This window comes from Pelophylax lessonae, assembly GCF_965119305.1.
Source record: "Pelophylax lessonae genome assembly, chromosome: 4".
Taxonomy (NCBI): domain Eukaryota; kingdom Metazoa; phylum Chordata; class Amphibia; order Anura; family Ranidae; genus Pelophylax; species Pelophylax lessonae.
In genome coordinates this window covers 519466891-519480004 of record NC_138771.1, presented here as the reverse complement: position 1 = coordinate 519480004, position 13114 = coordinate 519466891, and the positions used below count along the sequence as shown (strand labels likewise).

Sequence of the window (13114 nt, the reverse complement as noted above, 5' to 3'; positions counted from 1 at the left end):
GAGGATCCCATATAAAAGGAGTGTGCATACCCATTTGACCAGGAATATCGATTAAAGCATGTGGGGTCTGTGTGACCCGCTCATATCTGGTGAGCATATATATATATATATATATATATATATATATATATATATATATATATATATATATATATATATATATATATATATATATATATATATATATATATATATTAGCTCACAAGATCACAAGGTGGAGCTCCAGGATTGAGCATTCTTCTTTGAATTCACTACACGGACTTGTATATTATTGTGCTCACAGAACACTTGCACTAATTATTTTGTATATCAATACACAAATCGTTGCACTTGTATGTATTGCATTAAATGCACTGCATTGATGCAGTCACACAATTTGAATTTTATACCAACTACCAGCAAGAATGAGTCCTTACATTTAAAGAGCACCTATCATTTCAAAGCCATCATGGCAGCGCCTGTGAGCGGGCATCCACTCTCCTGCTGGCGCCACGTCCCTCACCTTGTTGTGTCACTGCCGCATCACCAGCCATCCCGTTAAAGAGAATAGGACTGTCGGTGAGGTCAAAGGAGGAGCTGCTGCGGGACAGATGACCGTTGCTCTTTAACAATTATTTAAATTGAGTTAATTTAAATAAAATTCACTCTGGGGCTAAAATCTCTTTCCAGCACTACATGAGAAAAGTGGTGACTAGTAACTGACCACACAGGCACCCAGTGAATCATGGGAGTAAGGGGTGAGTTACGTGCTCCCCACAGCTAAAGTATGGGATATTTCTCTTTTGAACCAGGCTGCCAAACAGAGCAGTAGGACAGCAAAAGGAGGAAGGGCCTCTAAAGTGATCCTCTTGCTTTCAGAAACTACATTGTTAAAGTGTTTATATTTGAGGCGCTGTTTAGTTAGAAAATAGTGAAATACAGTGAAATTAAGAAAAAATACACACTGCCATATACTGATGAATAAATTGAAATGTCCATATCAAACAATGTGTTTGAATCACCAATAGTGATAGGTGTTCAATATCTTCCTTAAATAAAAATGCTTGTATATAGTGCTCTTCCACCTGTGTACAAACAAGCCACTCGCCAGAAGGCTAAGGGCCCTCCAGGACCCTGCTCACTTAAATTGGAACTTTTCACTCTTGGGATCACCTTGAAAGCCTCCGATGCTAAAAACCAGACCTATGATATGGATAAACCCCCCCCCCCCCCCCCCAGGGCTATAGTAAAGAAGTTGTATGCTCGCTTTTCCAGCAGGAATTGAGAAATGCCAGGAATTCCCCAAAAATATAAAATAGACGAATAATCACGCAATATCCATATTTAGCGTTCCAAGCTAAACTTGAGATGTATCAAGCAGTGCCGCCATTAGACACCAACATATGCAAGTGCACATCTATTTATGTTTTTTCATTTCACACAATAAAGACGATATTGCGTGATTATTAGTCCATTTTTATATTTTTGGGGAATTCCTGTCATCTTTCAATACCTGCTGTAAAAATAAGCATACAAATTCCTTACCATAGCCTGGGGGGGGGGGGGGGGGTGCAATATCCTAGGTCCGGTATTGGCATCGGAGGCCTTCAAGGTAATCCCAAGAGTGAAAGGTTCCAATTTAAGTGAGCAGGGTCCTGGAGACCCTTAGCCTTCTGGTGAGTGGCCTGTTTGTACACGGGTGGAGGAGCATTATACACAAGCACTTTTATTTAGGGGAGGTATTGAACACCTATCACTATTGGCGATCCAAAGAATTTGTTTCATATGAACATTTCAATTTATGAATTCATCACTATGTTTTTTTTTTTTCTTAATTTCACTATTTTACACTTTTCTAACTAAACAGTGCCTTAAATATAAAACATTTTCACATTCTTTTGGTACTTACCAAAATTGACGGCTGCAGACACTAAAACACCAAACAAATTCACTATCAAGTGGCGTCATTTTCTATGTATTTTTTTTGCTTTCCCTACATTGCCAAGGCAAAAGGCTCACTTTAATAATACCCTAGTCTCCAAACTGTGGCCCTTTGCTCGCCTTTATCCGGCCCTTTGGGCACCTTTCCTTCCACTGATACAAAACGCTATTCCTCCCAATGACACCAAAAATTGGACATAATTCCTACTACTGACAACAGGGCACTATTTTTCCCATTGATACCAATGATGTGGCACTATTTCATAAACTGACACCATTGATGGAGCACTGTTCCTCCCACTGATACCAACGATGAGGCACTATACCTCCCACTGATACCAAGGATGGGGCACTATTTCTTACACTAATACCAATGATGGGGCACTATTCCTTCCACTAATACCAATGATGGGGCACTATTCCTTCCACTAATACCAACGATGGGGCACTATTCCTTCCACTAATACCAATGATGGGGCACTATTCCTCCCACTGATACCAATGATGAGGCACTATTACCTCCACTGTTACAATATGATTAGGCACTATTACCTCCCACTAATACCAATAAAGGGGTAGCATTCCTCCCACTGATACCAATGAGAGGGGAACTATTCCTCCCACTGATACCAATGATAGGGGCACTATTCCTCTTACTGATTCCAATGATGGGCACCATTTCTCCCACTGATACCAATAATGGGGCACTATTCCTCCTATTGATACCAATGACAGGGCACCATTCCTCCCACTAATACCAATAATGGGCACTCTACCTCCTACCAATACCAAGGATGGGCACTATACCCCTTACCAATATCAATGATGGGGCAATATACCCCCTACCAATGATGGGCTATGGTTCCTCCCACTGATACCAATGATGGGCATTATCCACTTGCCGACCACGCTATAGCTGAAGGGCTCTTCACCATGTGTTCAGCTGTGTCCAATCACAGCTGATCACAGATGTAAAAGGAAGCTGGTTATCGGCACTCTTTTCATCATGCTGACAAGGCATGAGGAACTGAGAAGAGAGCCGATAACTGGCTTCTCTAAAAGGGACATCTACACTGATAATCAGAGAACTGATTATCATTGCAGTCAACACAGTGCCACCTTATCAGTGCAGCCTCATTAGCACACATCAGTGAAGGAGATAAATAACCTGTTTGCAAAAGTTCATAAACTATTAAATTTTTTTTTCTTTGTCAGGCTTTCGTTTAGTAAAAATTAAAAAAAAAACACAATCGTGATTAAATACCAACAAAAGAAAGCTCTATTTGTGTGGGGGAAAAAAAATGATAATTTTGTTTGGGTACAGTGTTGCATCACCGCGCAATTGTCATTCAAAGTGTGGCAGCGCTGAAAGCTAAAAATTGACCCGATTAGGAAGGGGATAAAAGTGCCCACTAGATAAGTGGTTAATTATCCCACTGATACCAAGGATGGGTACAATTACCTTCTACTAATACCAATGATGGAACACTATACCTCCCACAGATAGGCACTATTCCTCCCACTGATACCAACGCTGGGGTGCTATTCCTCCCACTGATACCAACGATGGGGCACTATTCCTCCCATTGATACCAACGACGGGGGTGCTATTTCTCAAACTGAGATCAACAATGCAGTGCTATTCTTCCCCCTAATACTGCATTGCTTACTCCCACTGATGCCTGGATAGCCACAGTCTGGCCCCCTAAAGTCTAAAGGAGAGTAAACTGGCCCTTTGTTTACAAAGTTTTAAGATCCCTGATGTAGTTGTACAAACTATCCACTAGGTGGCAAACAAACATCAGAAAAAGCTCTATGTGGATTTTGAACATTCCCACAAGACCTGGGAACATTTCTGGTAACACCATTAACATGGGACAGAAGCAGGCTGAGGAAACTGAGATCATGAAATCGAATGACCTTTAATAATTAATAAAAAAAGATTTCAGTATTGATTAGCTAGGATCCTTCCCCACCCCATGGGAGGCTGATTAAAAGCATTTCCCCTAAACATGTGACTTTCTACAGGCTTCCAGGATTGACCCTTGAAAAATAACACGAACAGCAAGACATCTGCACACAAATCCTAAAAAGGATGCTGGAGAACCACAAGTTCCATCATAGTGAATCATACTGCCTACTTTTCCTGTTAATTTAAAATAGGTTTACCCTAAAATTAACAACTCACGTTTGGTAAATAACGGTTCTCTAGTTATTCTGTAACAGGGGTCAGCAATACTTAGATTGCAGGCAAGTGACGGGTAGATAGCTTCCCATCCTTGCCAACTCCTGGAACCTGGACAGGAGGGGTGGCATTTACAGAAACAATCCCCTATATTTTCTTCTTGCAGCAGCTGAAAGCTCCCTCCCGCCAGAATTCAGCTGCCGCAGGAGTAACTTACAAGCCTTTTCCTTTTATGAATGAACACGGGGAGGGATTGGTCCCTGTGTGCATCCATAACTGATGCATAGTAAAATGTGTCTACAATGCTTCAGTTTGTGAATGAATAGAAAGACTGCAAGGCTCTTCCTGTTCATTCATTCTGTGCAACTGAGGCTGCAGAGTTAGAGGACTGTGTTTTCAAACTCTTTTCTCGGTTTCAAAAGTGAGGTCAAGGTTTTGTTTAGAGTTAGACCCCTGATATTTCACCAAAAACCCCCAAGCAGGGCCGCTAAAACAAAATAGTAAAAAAAAAAAAAATGAATAAAAACCTACTAACACCATCCACTGCTCCATTGACACCCTCCACTGCTCCATTGACACCCTCCACACACTGTACTCTGCCCTACTGACAGAAAGGCACTTCTGTTTATTTTTAAAGGCGGCCAAGTTTATACTTTTAGGGCTCTTTCACACGGGCGTTCCGTATGTCCGTTTTTCATCCCATCCGTTTGCGGATGAAAAAACTGACATAATGTATCTCTATGTAAATACGGATGTCATCGGATGATCATCCTCTGACATCCGTTTTTTGTCAGTTCAGTTTTTTTGAACGGAGGAGAACCCTATTTTTTCTTCCTTTCAAAAAACGGAACTGAAGCAAAAACGGATGTCAGTGGTGTCATCCGCAGACATCCGTATTTACATAGACATGCATTATGTCAGTTTTTCATCCGCAAACGGATGGGGTGAAAAACGGACATACGGACCGGATGACACAAGTGTCATCCGTGTCCGTTACAAAAAAAAAAAAAAGGACCTGATCGGGCAAAAAAAAAAAAAAAAAAGGAACGCCCGTGTGAAAGAGCCCTTACAGTGACATTTTTCTAATATTTTGTTCTGAGTTTTCCTTACTAGTTAGTTAGGCCTTGATGATTCATTTTGAAAAAAAAAAAAAGGCACAGAACCGCAGTGATCTCTGATCTCATGTTGTTCAGGTAGATCTCCACCTCTCAAAGGTTGCCTTCCCCTGAAAAAGTGAGGGTAGGGTTTCCTTTGTGGCAAGTGGATCAGCTGGATACTCTGCTGCTAAATTCGCAAACACTAGTGGTGTTAATACCAGAAGGTCTAGGCAGACAAATGCTTAAACTGGAGGAAGTATTTTGTCTCAACTGCTTAGGATTTCATCATCAATAACTCCAATCTCCTCTGACTTACTGTGTAATTTTGCAACTGTTCATGGCTGATGTAAAATTTTGCTATTAAGAAGTCATTACAGGCAACAAGTAAAATTAACGGACGGACGAACGAACGAACCAAAGCTATCTTCCTGACTGCCGCTAGATTTCTCTGAGCTGCTCACTTGTGTGATAAGTTCCACTGCGGTGAGGATTCCACTGCGTACTTTGTTCTCTCTCACTCAGTCTGCTTTATTAACAATCAGATTTAAATCAGATTTAAACATCCAAAGCCGGAATGAACCTCACTGGTGGTCATAAGCCACAGCTTACTATTGGGATTTCTGTATGTTAAAGACAGTCAGGAATATACAGTGGGTGTTGGGAACCCTTGTTATTTACCATTTTAATGCAAAAGCGACATTCCTAAGTCACTATAAAGAAGAGTGAAGAAAACTGGTGAATTGCACAAATGCCTGGGTGAAAAAAATGAAACCTTGAGCAGGTAGGTCCAGCCCCTTTTGGGAATGCAAGACTTCATTCTCAGTGTTGGCTTGGATTCAATCAACTGCGATACTGAATGCAAGACAACTGGGGATGAAAAATGGATTTTTGTAAAATCTTACCGTAAAATCCTTTTCTCTTAGCTCATTGACAGACGTAGTCCTCGGTGATACAGCACCTTCGGGTTATGTTGCCTCCACAGGAGCAGGACTAGACAGGAAATTAAAAAAGCTCTGGCCACACCCTAGGGGCAGTCCCAGAGGGTATATCCTCTCTCTCTCTCTGCCTCAGCAAATCAGTTATGTCAAAAAGCAGTCTTTAGAGATTTTAACCCAACCCAACTCCAAAACAGAGGGGCGGGGACTACGTCTGTCAATGAGCTAAGAGAAAAGGATTTTACGGTAAGATTTTACAAAAATCCATTTTTCTCTATCGCTCATTGACAGACGTAGTCCTCGGTGATACAGCACCTTCGGGACGTCCCAGAGCAGTATCACAAATGAGGGGTGGGAAAATGGAAATCAAATCCCAATCTAGAAGGCCCAACCGGTGCCAACTAGAAGTTTACAATGCTCATCCTTAATGATGAGACTCAACAAAAAAGACATTTTTCAAACAGAAAAAACCCCCGAGGTAGACCACCGGTCTCCTCAAATTGCGGCCTGCAAAACCTTGCGGCCAAATGAGGCATCCGCCGATGCCGTCACATCAATTTTATAGAATTTTGTAAAGGTATGTACCGACGACCAGGTGGCCGCCTTACATACCTGGACCACTGACGCCTCATGGCGAAAGGCCCAGGAAGTACTGAGCGCTCGAGTGGAGTGCGCCCTAACAGGGAACGGAGGACTCTGACCCTTAATAGAATAAGCCTGTACCACCGTCTGTCTAATCCATTTGGCAATGGTCGCGGCAGATGCAGGCAAACCCTTTCTGGGGCCATCCGTGATCACAAAAAGTGAATCCGTCTTACGGAATGATTCCGTAGCTTTCAGGTATACTCTGATTGCCCGAACCACATCCAAGGAATGCAACGCATGTTCCCGATGATGCTTGGGCTGAGGACACAAAGGTAGTACAATATCTTCATTCAGATGAAAATCTGAAACCACCTTAGGAAGAAAGGATGGCTTAGGATGAAGTACTACCTTATCCCTATGAATCACTAGGTATGGGGACTGGCATGATAATGCAGCCAGTTCTGACACCCTGCGAGCAGAAGTGATAGCCACCAAGAAGGCCACCTTCTGGGATAAAGTAAACAAGGGAATCTCCCTGATGTTTTCAAAGGGAGGTTTCTGTAGAACCGACAAAACTAAATTAAGATCCCAGGGCGGTAAGGGCGCGCGGACTGGTGGAGCCAGGTGCCGCACCCCCTGGATGAAATTCCGCACCAAGGATTTGGTAGCTAAAGGTTTCTGAAAGAAGATTGCTAATGCTGAAACTTGACCCTTGATGGTGCTCAAGGCTAGCTTCTGCTCAACCCCTTGTTGCAAAAAAGCCAATATTCGAGTCACCGAATAGGTACGTGGAGGAAATCCTAAAGATTCGCACCACGCAATATAAGTCTTCCAAGTGTGATAATAGACCTTGCTGGAAGTCGCTTTCCTTGCTTTAATAAGGGTAGGAATGACTGAAGCTGACAAACCTCTGTCCTTCAGTACTTGGGTCTCAATGGCCAGGCCATTAAAACCAGCGACTCTTCTGACTGGTAGGTACCTTATTCTTATCACAGTAAGATTCCCAGACTGCCACTGATTACAATCTTTTAAACATATATACAATTAGATTGTTAGCTCCCAAACCAAGCCTCCTGGCTTTTTGCACATAAAATCACACTCAAAGTAGGGGGATCTGTGCCATGTTATAGGATAGAGGGGGACTCTATCTTACCATACAGAGAGGGGCCCGCGTTCACCACAAGACCCGTCAGGGGGAAAAGGGGGAACATACTACTCACCATACCGGAACCAGGCGGGCACCAACTCCTGACAGTACCCCTCTCCACCGGGGCGGGAGGGCTGTCGACCAATACGGACGCCGTGACTCATGGTCTTTGGCGTTTCAGCGAGACGTTTAACTCGCGGGGTCAGTCCCTTAATAGGACTTTGTCGCGGCCGACCCAGCGCGGAGCTATGGCCTGCACGCGCTCGTAGGCTGAACTGGGGTGACCACCGGATCTCAACATCCAGCCCGTCGCCCAGTTCAGCTTTCTTGCTTGAAGATCTCACAGGAACACTGGAGAAAAAAAGCTGTCTAAAAAATCTTTTTAAGAAAAAAATCTTGCCAGGACCGAAGATCCCAGCAAGGTATCTAGGTCCTTACTCCAAACTAGACAGAAAATAACTGATTTGCTGAGGCAGAGAGAGAGAGGATATACCCTCTGGGACTGCCCCTAGGGTGTGGCCAGAGCATTTTAATTTCCTGTCTAGTCCTGCTCCTGTGGAGGTAACATAACCCGAAGGTGCTGTATCACCGAGGACTACGTCTGTCAATGAGCGATAGAGAAACAACTGTTTTTAGGAACCAATATAAAATCACAAACTAATATCAGCCACTTGAATGTACACGGTTCAGGCTTGGCGTACTGCCATGGAACGGCGACTAAGGTATTTTAGCACTGGTAGTTCCACAACCACCTAAAGACCTGACAACTAATCACCACTAGCCAAAAATTGATGCTCTAGACAGCCATTACACACTTTAAACTCAACAAATCCAACTATTCTACCTGCGTACCTGGTTAGTGCAATTTGCTTCGGATCCTTCAGAATCAGAAATATCGGAATATTCTGAGGTTCCATTCCTGAGTTCCGATTTGACACTTTCGAAAAACACTGGGGAAAAAACAAACAATTAAGAATTTAAAAAAAAAAAAAAAGTAAATAAAAATAATCAGCAATTCCATTACCATCTACCAGAAAGTAAAGAAAATGTGTTTTACACAAAACTGACCAAGGGCCTCACCTTTAAAAATGAGTATGTCACTAAACATAAAAGAAGACCAGGTGGAAAATTGTAAATGGACTGAAGGATATCAAATTATATCTTCAGAAACTAAATCAGCAGCGTTTATGTATGGTAGGGAGGATAAAGCATTTAGGACTGTTGCCGCATGAATCACTCACTCGGAGGGAATGCATATGCAAACATTAAAAGTGTTTTAACAGATCTGTAAATGCAGCTTCTGAGCAGCAGTGGCAGCCAATACGATCCATGTATGCTGCACGCCTGCAAGTGCAACATGCATACAAGACATGAAAAATATATAAATAAATCGGCTCTAGTTAATCACAACTAAATCTCATAAAATAACAGAAATACCAACAAATAATAAATATTATAAATAAATGATAAACTAAGCAATCAATGATAATATCAGCAAAAAGCAGTAAATAAATAAAGTGCCAATAGCAAGTTAATGATAATGAGGTAGAGGTATTGGCACTTTATTTACTGCTTTTTGCTGATATCATTGATTGCCTAGTTTATATCACTCATGTGATTTTGATTATTTGTTGGTATTCCTATTATTTATGAGATTTAGTTGTGATTAACCACTTTACCACCGGAGGATTTTGCTGTCTTACGTCCAGGCCACTTTTTGTGATTCGGCGCTGTGCGATTTTAACTGACAATTGCGCGGCCGTGCGACGCCGTACCCAAACGAAATTTACATCCTTTTTTTCCCACAAACAGAGCTTTCTTTTGGTGGTATTTGATCACCGGTGCGATTTTTACTTTTTGCGCTATAAACAAAAAAAAAAAGCGTTTATTTTGAAAAAATAACAATATTTTTAACTTTTATATGAAATTCCCCCCCAAAAAAAATGTAAAAATCAAAATTTTTTTAAATTTTTGGCCAATTTGTTTTCTGCTACCTATGTTTGGTAAAAAAAAAAAAAAAAAATCACAATAAGCGTATTTTGATTGATTTGCGCAGAAGTTATTGCGTTTACTAACTAAGGGAAAGATTTCTGTCATTTTTGGAGTTTTTTTTTTTTTAACGAGTAATGGAGGCGATCTGCGATTTTTTTTTTGCGGGACTGCGACATTGCGGCGGACAGATCGGACCCTTGACTGACATTTTTGACACTTTTGGGGGTACCAGTGACATTACTACAGTAATCAGTGCTATAAATATGCACTGTTACAGTAAAAATGACACTGGCAGTGAAGGGGTTAATTTTATTGGAGAGGGAGGGGTTAATGTATGCCTGGTGCTTACTGACGTGTGGGGGGGGGAGGTGACTGAGTGAGTCAGGGACAGATCGGATGTTCAGCTATGCTGAACACTGCGATCTGTCACTCCCTGTCACTTAGGAGATCCGCCTGCTCTGTTTACACAGGCGGGCGGATCTCCAAACTAGATTCCCCGACGATCGGGGAAGAGCAGCGGTGATCGCCGCCGCTCCTCCCCTGGCCCGACTCCCGCTGTGAATGAAAACAGCGGGAGCGCGCCTCCGGCGGTGCGCGAGCGCCACCTACAGGGGGAGGAGTCCAGCGACGTAGGTCTACGTCGCTGGAAGGAATCGTGCCACTTTGCCGCAGTACGGTCAACGTGACCGGTCGGCAAGTGGTTAACTAGCGCCGATTTATTTATATATTTTTTTATGCTTTTACATATGTGGTGACACTACAGAGAATTGGCTGCCAGTCATCATTTTGTCACATTTATTTGTACCCTCCGCACACTACATCCTGTTTTATATGGTCAGCGCTTAGGTTTCTTTACTCCCATACAAGACATGGTATATACTCAGAATTGCTAACCCAGATATTTCTAGCTTTGGTTTACAGTGTTAAACTTTGCAGACAAATGCTGACTACCATGCATGGGTCCATAGCTTATAATACTGCTGCATTCATATCCATATAAATTACAGATCTGTATGCAGCAAATTGTATGCCCATGAGCAGCAGCCCTTAAGTGTACCCTGCTTTGCAAAACCTACTATTAAGTGGTTTCTGAGTTTCTTCTTTGCCCTCCGCCTCCGAACTGGAGCAAGGCTTCTCTTCTTTAATATCCTTGGCTTTTCTCAACCTGGCTCGGTCATCTTCATCATCGCTGTCTGCAGTGTACAAACTGCGGTCCGTGAACTGCTGTCTTTCATCTCTGTGTCAAAAGAACATGGAAAACTCATTAATAAATCAGGAAAAGGCAGTGTGTTGTGGAGCACGGATGTTACACTCGCACTCTTTCCAGGAACAAACCTGGAAAGTAGAATGGTGCAACTACAGAGAAGAGCAACATTACTCATTGTGCACAAGGGTTAACCCACTCACCACTTCCAATTATGCTCTTGGCTACTAAACTTTAAAAAATAAACAAAAATAAAGGAAACATGGACTATGCACAACACATAACAGTGTTCAGGCCTGTGCATTGCATCCTGGGGAACATGTCACATGCCTGCACCCTCCCTATCCAGTAGCACTGGGTATTTCCAAACAATGGTAGCAGGGGAGTATCAGTATATTTTATATCCGCTTCTTACATCAGTCTGAGAAAACATTCAGACTCCACCCACCCGCATTCCACTGTATAGCAAAAAAAAAATCCACCAGGTACACTAAAGCAAATCATATTCTCCAACAGCACCTCTAACTAGCCATCTTTCTTTGCAATGTCAACCATGGGACCAAGTGTTGTGCAATTGGAGTGCTAAAATGGTACACCAAAAAGGACAATCCCTCAGTGTTGAGTTTCCCTTTAATTACCTTATTATCCTTCCATTGGAAAGCAGCAGCCGCATGTCATTATCCCTCATTTTCTGATCAGGGACGGTAGAAGACGGCTGCAGTGGCTTGTTAAATTTCATGTTCAACTTGTAACTGCCCAAGTCCTAACAAGGCAAATAATGACAGAATATTAGTCTATTCTTATCAGAGAGGTTTCAGAAATTAGATCAACATCACATATAAAGGCTATGGAAAAATTCAAGTACTTACATAGATTAACTTTACAAAAAGCCCTCAAACAGAATTAAAATAAGAAAAAAAAAGCCCTCAATGACTTCTGTAGTTGCAGGTATTGTTGAATAATTATTCCTCAATGATCACAAAAGAGGAAGTTAAGAGATCCATGTTAGGTCTCACTACTCTGCCATCTTCACTGTTCCTGTGCTCCTGCTTTGTGTTTCCTCTAGAGATAAGAAGGCTGGCAGATGGCAAAGTCAATGCTGTGAAGGGGTAGCATGGAGACCTGAGCTGCTAAGTTACTGTAGGAAGGTGGAGCAGGGGTAGCGAAGCTTCCAAGTTACTGTTAGTAAGGGGAAGCTGAGCTGCTAATTACTTCTAAGGGAAGAGTGAGGGGGAGCGTAGCAGGGGAAGCCAAGCTGCTGTGTTACTACTGGGAAGGAGAAGCAGTGGGAGCTGATGAAAGCAAAAGTTAATGGGTTTCAGCTGTAGAATGTGAGAATGAATTACTCCACAGTGGCTGCAGTTACAGGTCTTAGTGAGTGCTTCTTGTAATGATTTTTGGTGACAGGTTCTCTTTAACAAGACATTCAGGGTCTCAGAGACCCTGGATGTCTCCCTTGTGCTCCACGGAATACATTTTTCTCAGCAATACTAGCCAGTGACATTGGTGGGCGGATCTGGTCACTTTACACTTTATCCGGCCACATTATCGAAGGTGCATCAATATGGCAGCAGCACAGCTGCCGAATGCTTCCATCTCACAGGCAGGAGTCTCCTTGACAGATTTAAACAATCCCGTGGGCTGCAGCCACCAGGCATGTGTGTAAACCCCCCCCCCACACTTTCAGGTCAGTTTGACGTATAGACCTGGCAGTGAAATGGTTAAAGCCCATTTACTGCTTGTGAAGAATCTGCAATGGGGGTAATTTTTGCAATTTGAAGGAAACCCCCTCTAAGACAGCTGTCACCTAAACAAGGAGCCCTCGTGGAAGATTTCCCCTATATTCTTGTTTTGGTGACAACTCAAAATTTTGGATCTTCTATAACTTTCAGTCCTATTTACAGCAGTCAAAGAAAGAGTAAATTCCCCCTAACAAGGATACATAAAACAACAATCTACATTTGGATTCAAAGCCTTGCCTTTAGGTACATGTTAACCCTTATTTTACTACTGATCCATTCAACTTAAGCACATTACTTAACTTTATTC

The 13114-nt window shown here is 42.4% G+C and overlaps 1 protein-coding gene across 2 annotated transcripts in view; it reads right to left on the bottom strand.

Annotated features, from left to right (window-relative positions):
- KDM7A (lysine demethylase 7A) overlaps positions 1-13114 on the bottom strand; it is a 169389-nt gene that overhangs the window by 29913 nt on the left and 126362 nt on the right. For both annotated transcript variants that reach the window (XM_082252934.1, XM_082252933.1), the window contains exons 13-15: positions 11704-11828; positions 10938-11098; positions 8722-8819 (exon numbers count right to left, since the gene is read on the bottom strand). In XM_082252934.1, coding sequence (XP_082109060.1) covers positions 8722-8819; positions 10938-11098; positions 11704-11828 — 384 coding nt within the window. The remainder of the gene's footprint in view (positions 1-8721; positions 8820-10937; positions 11099-11703; positions 11829-13114) is intronic.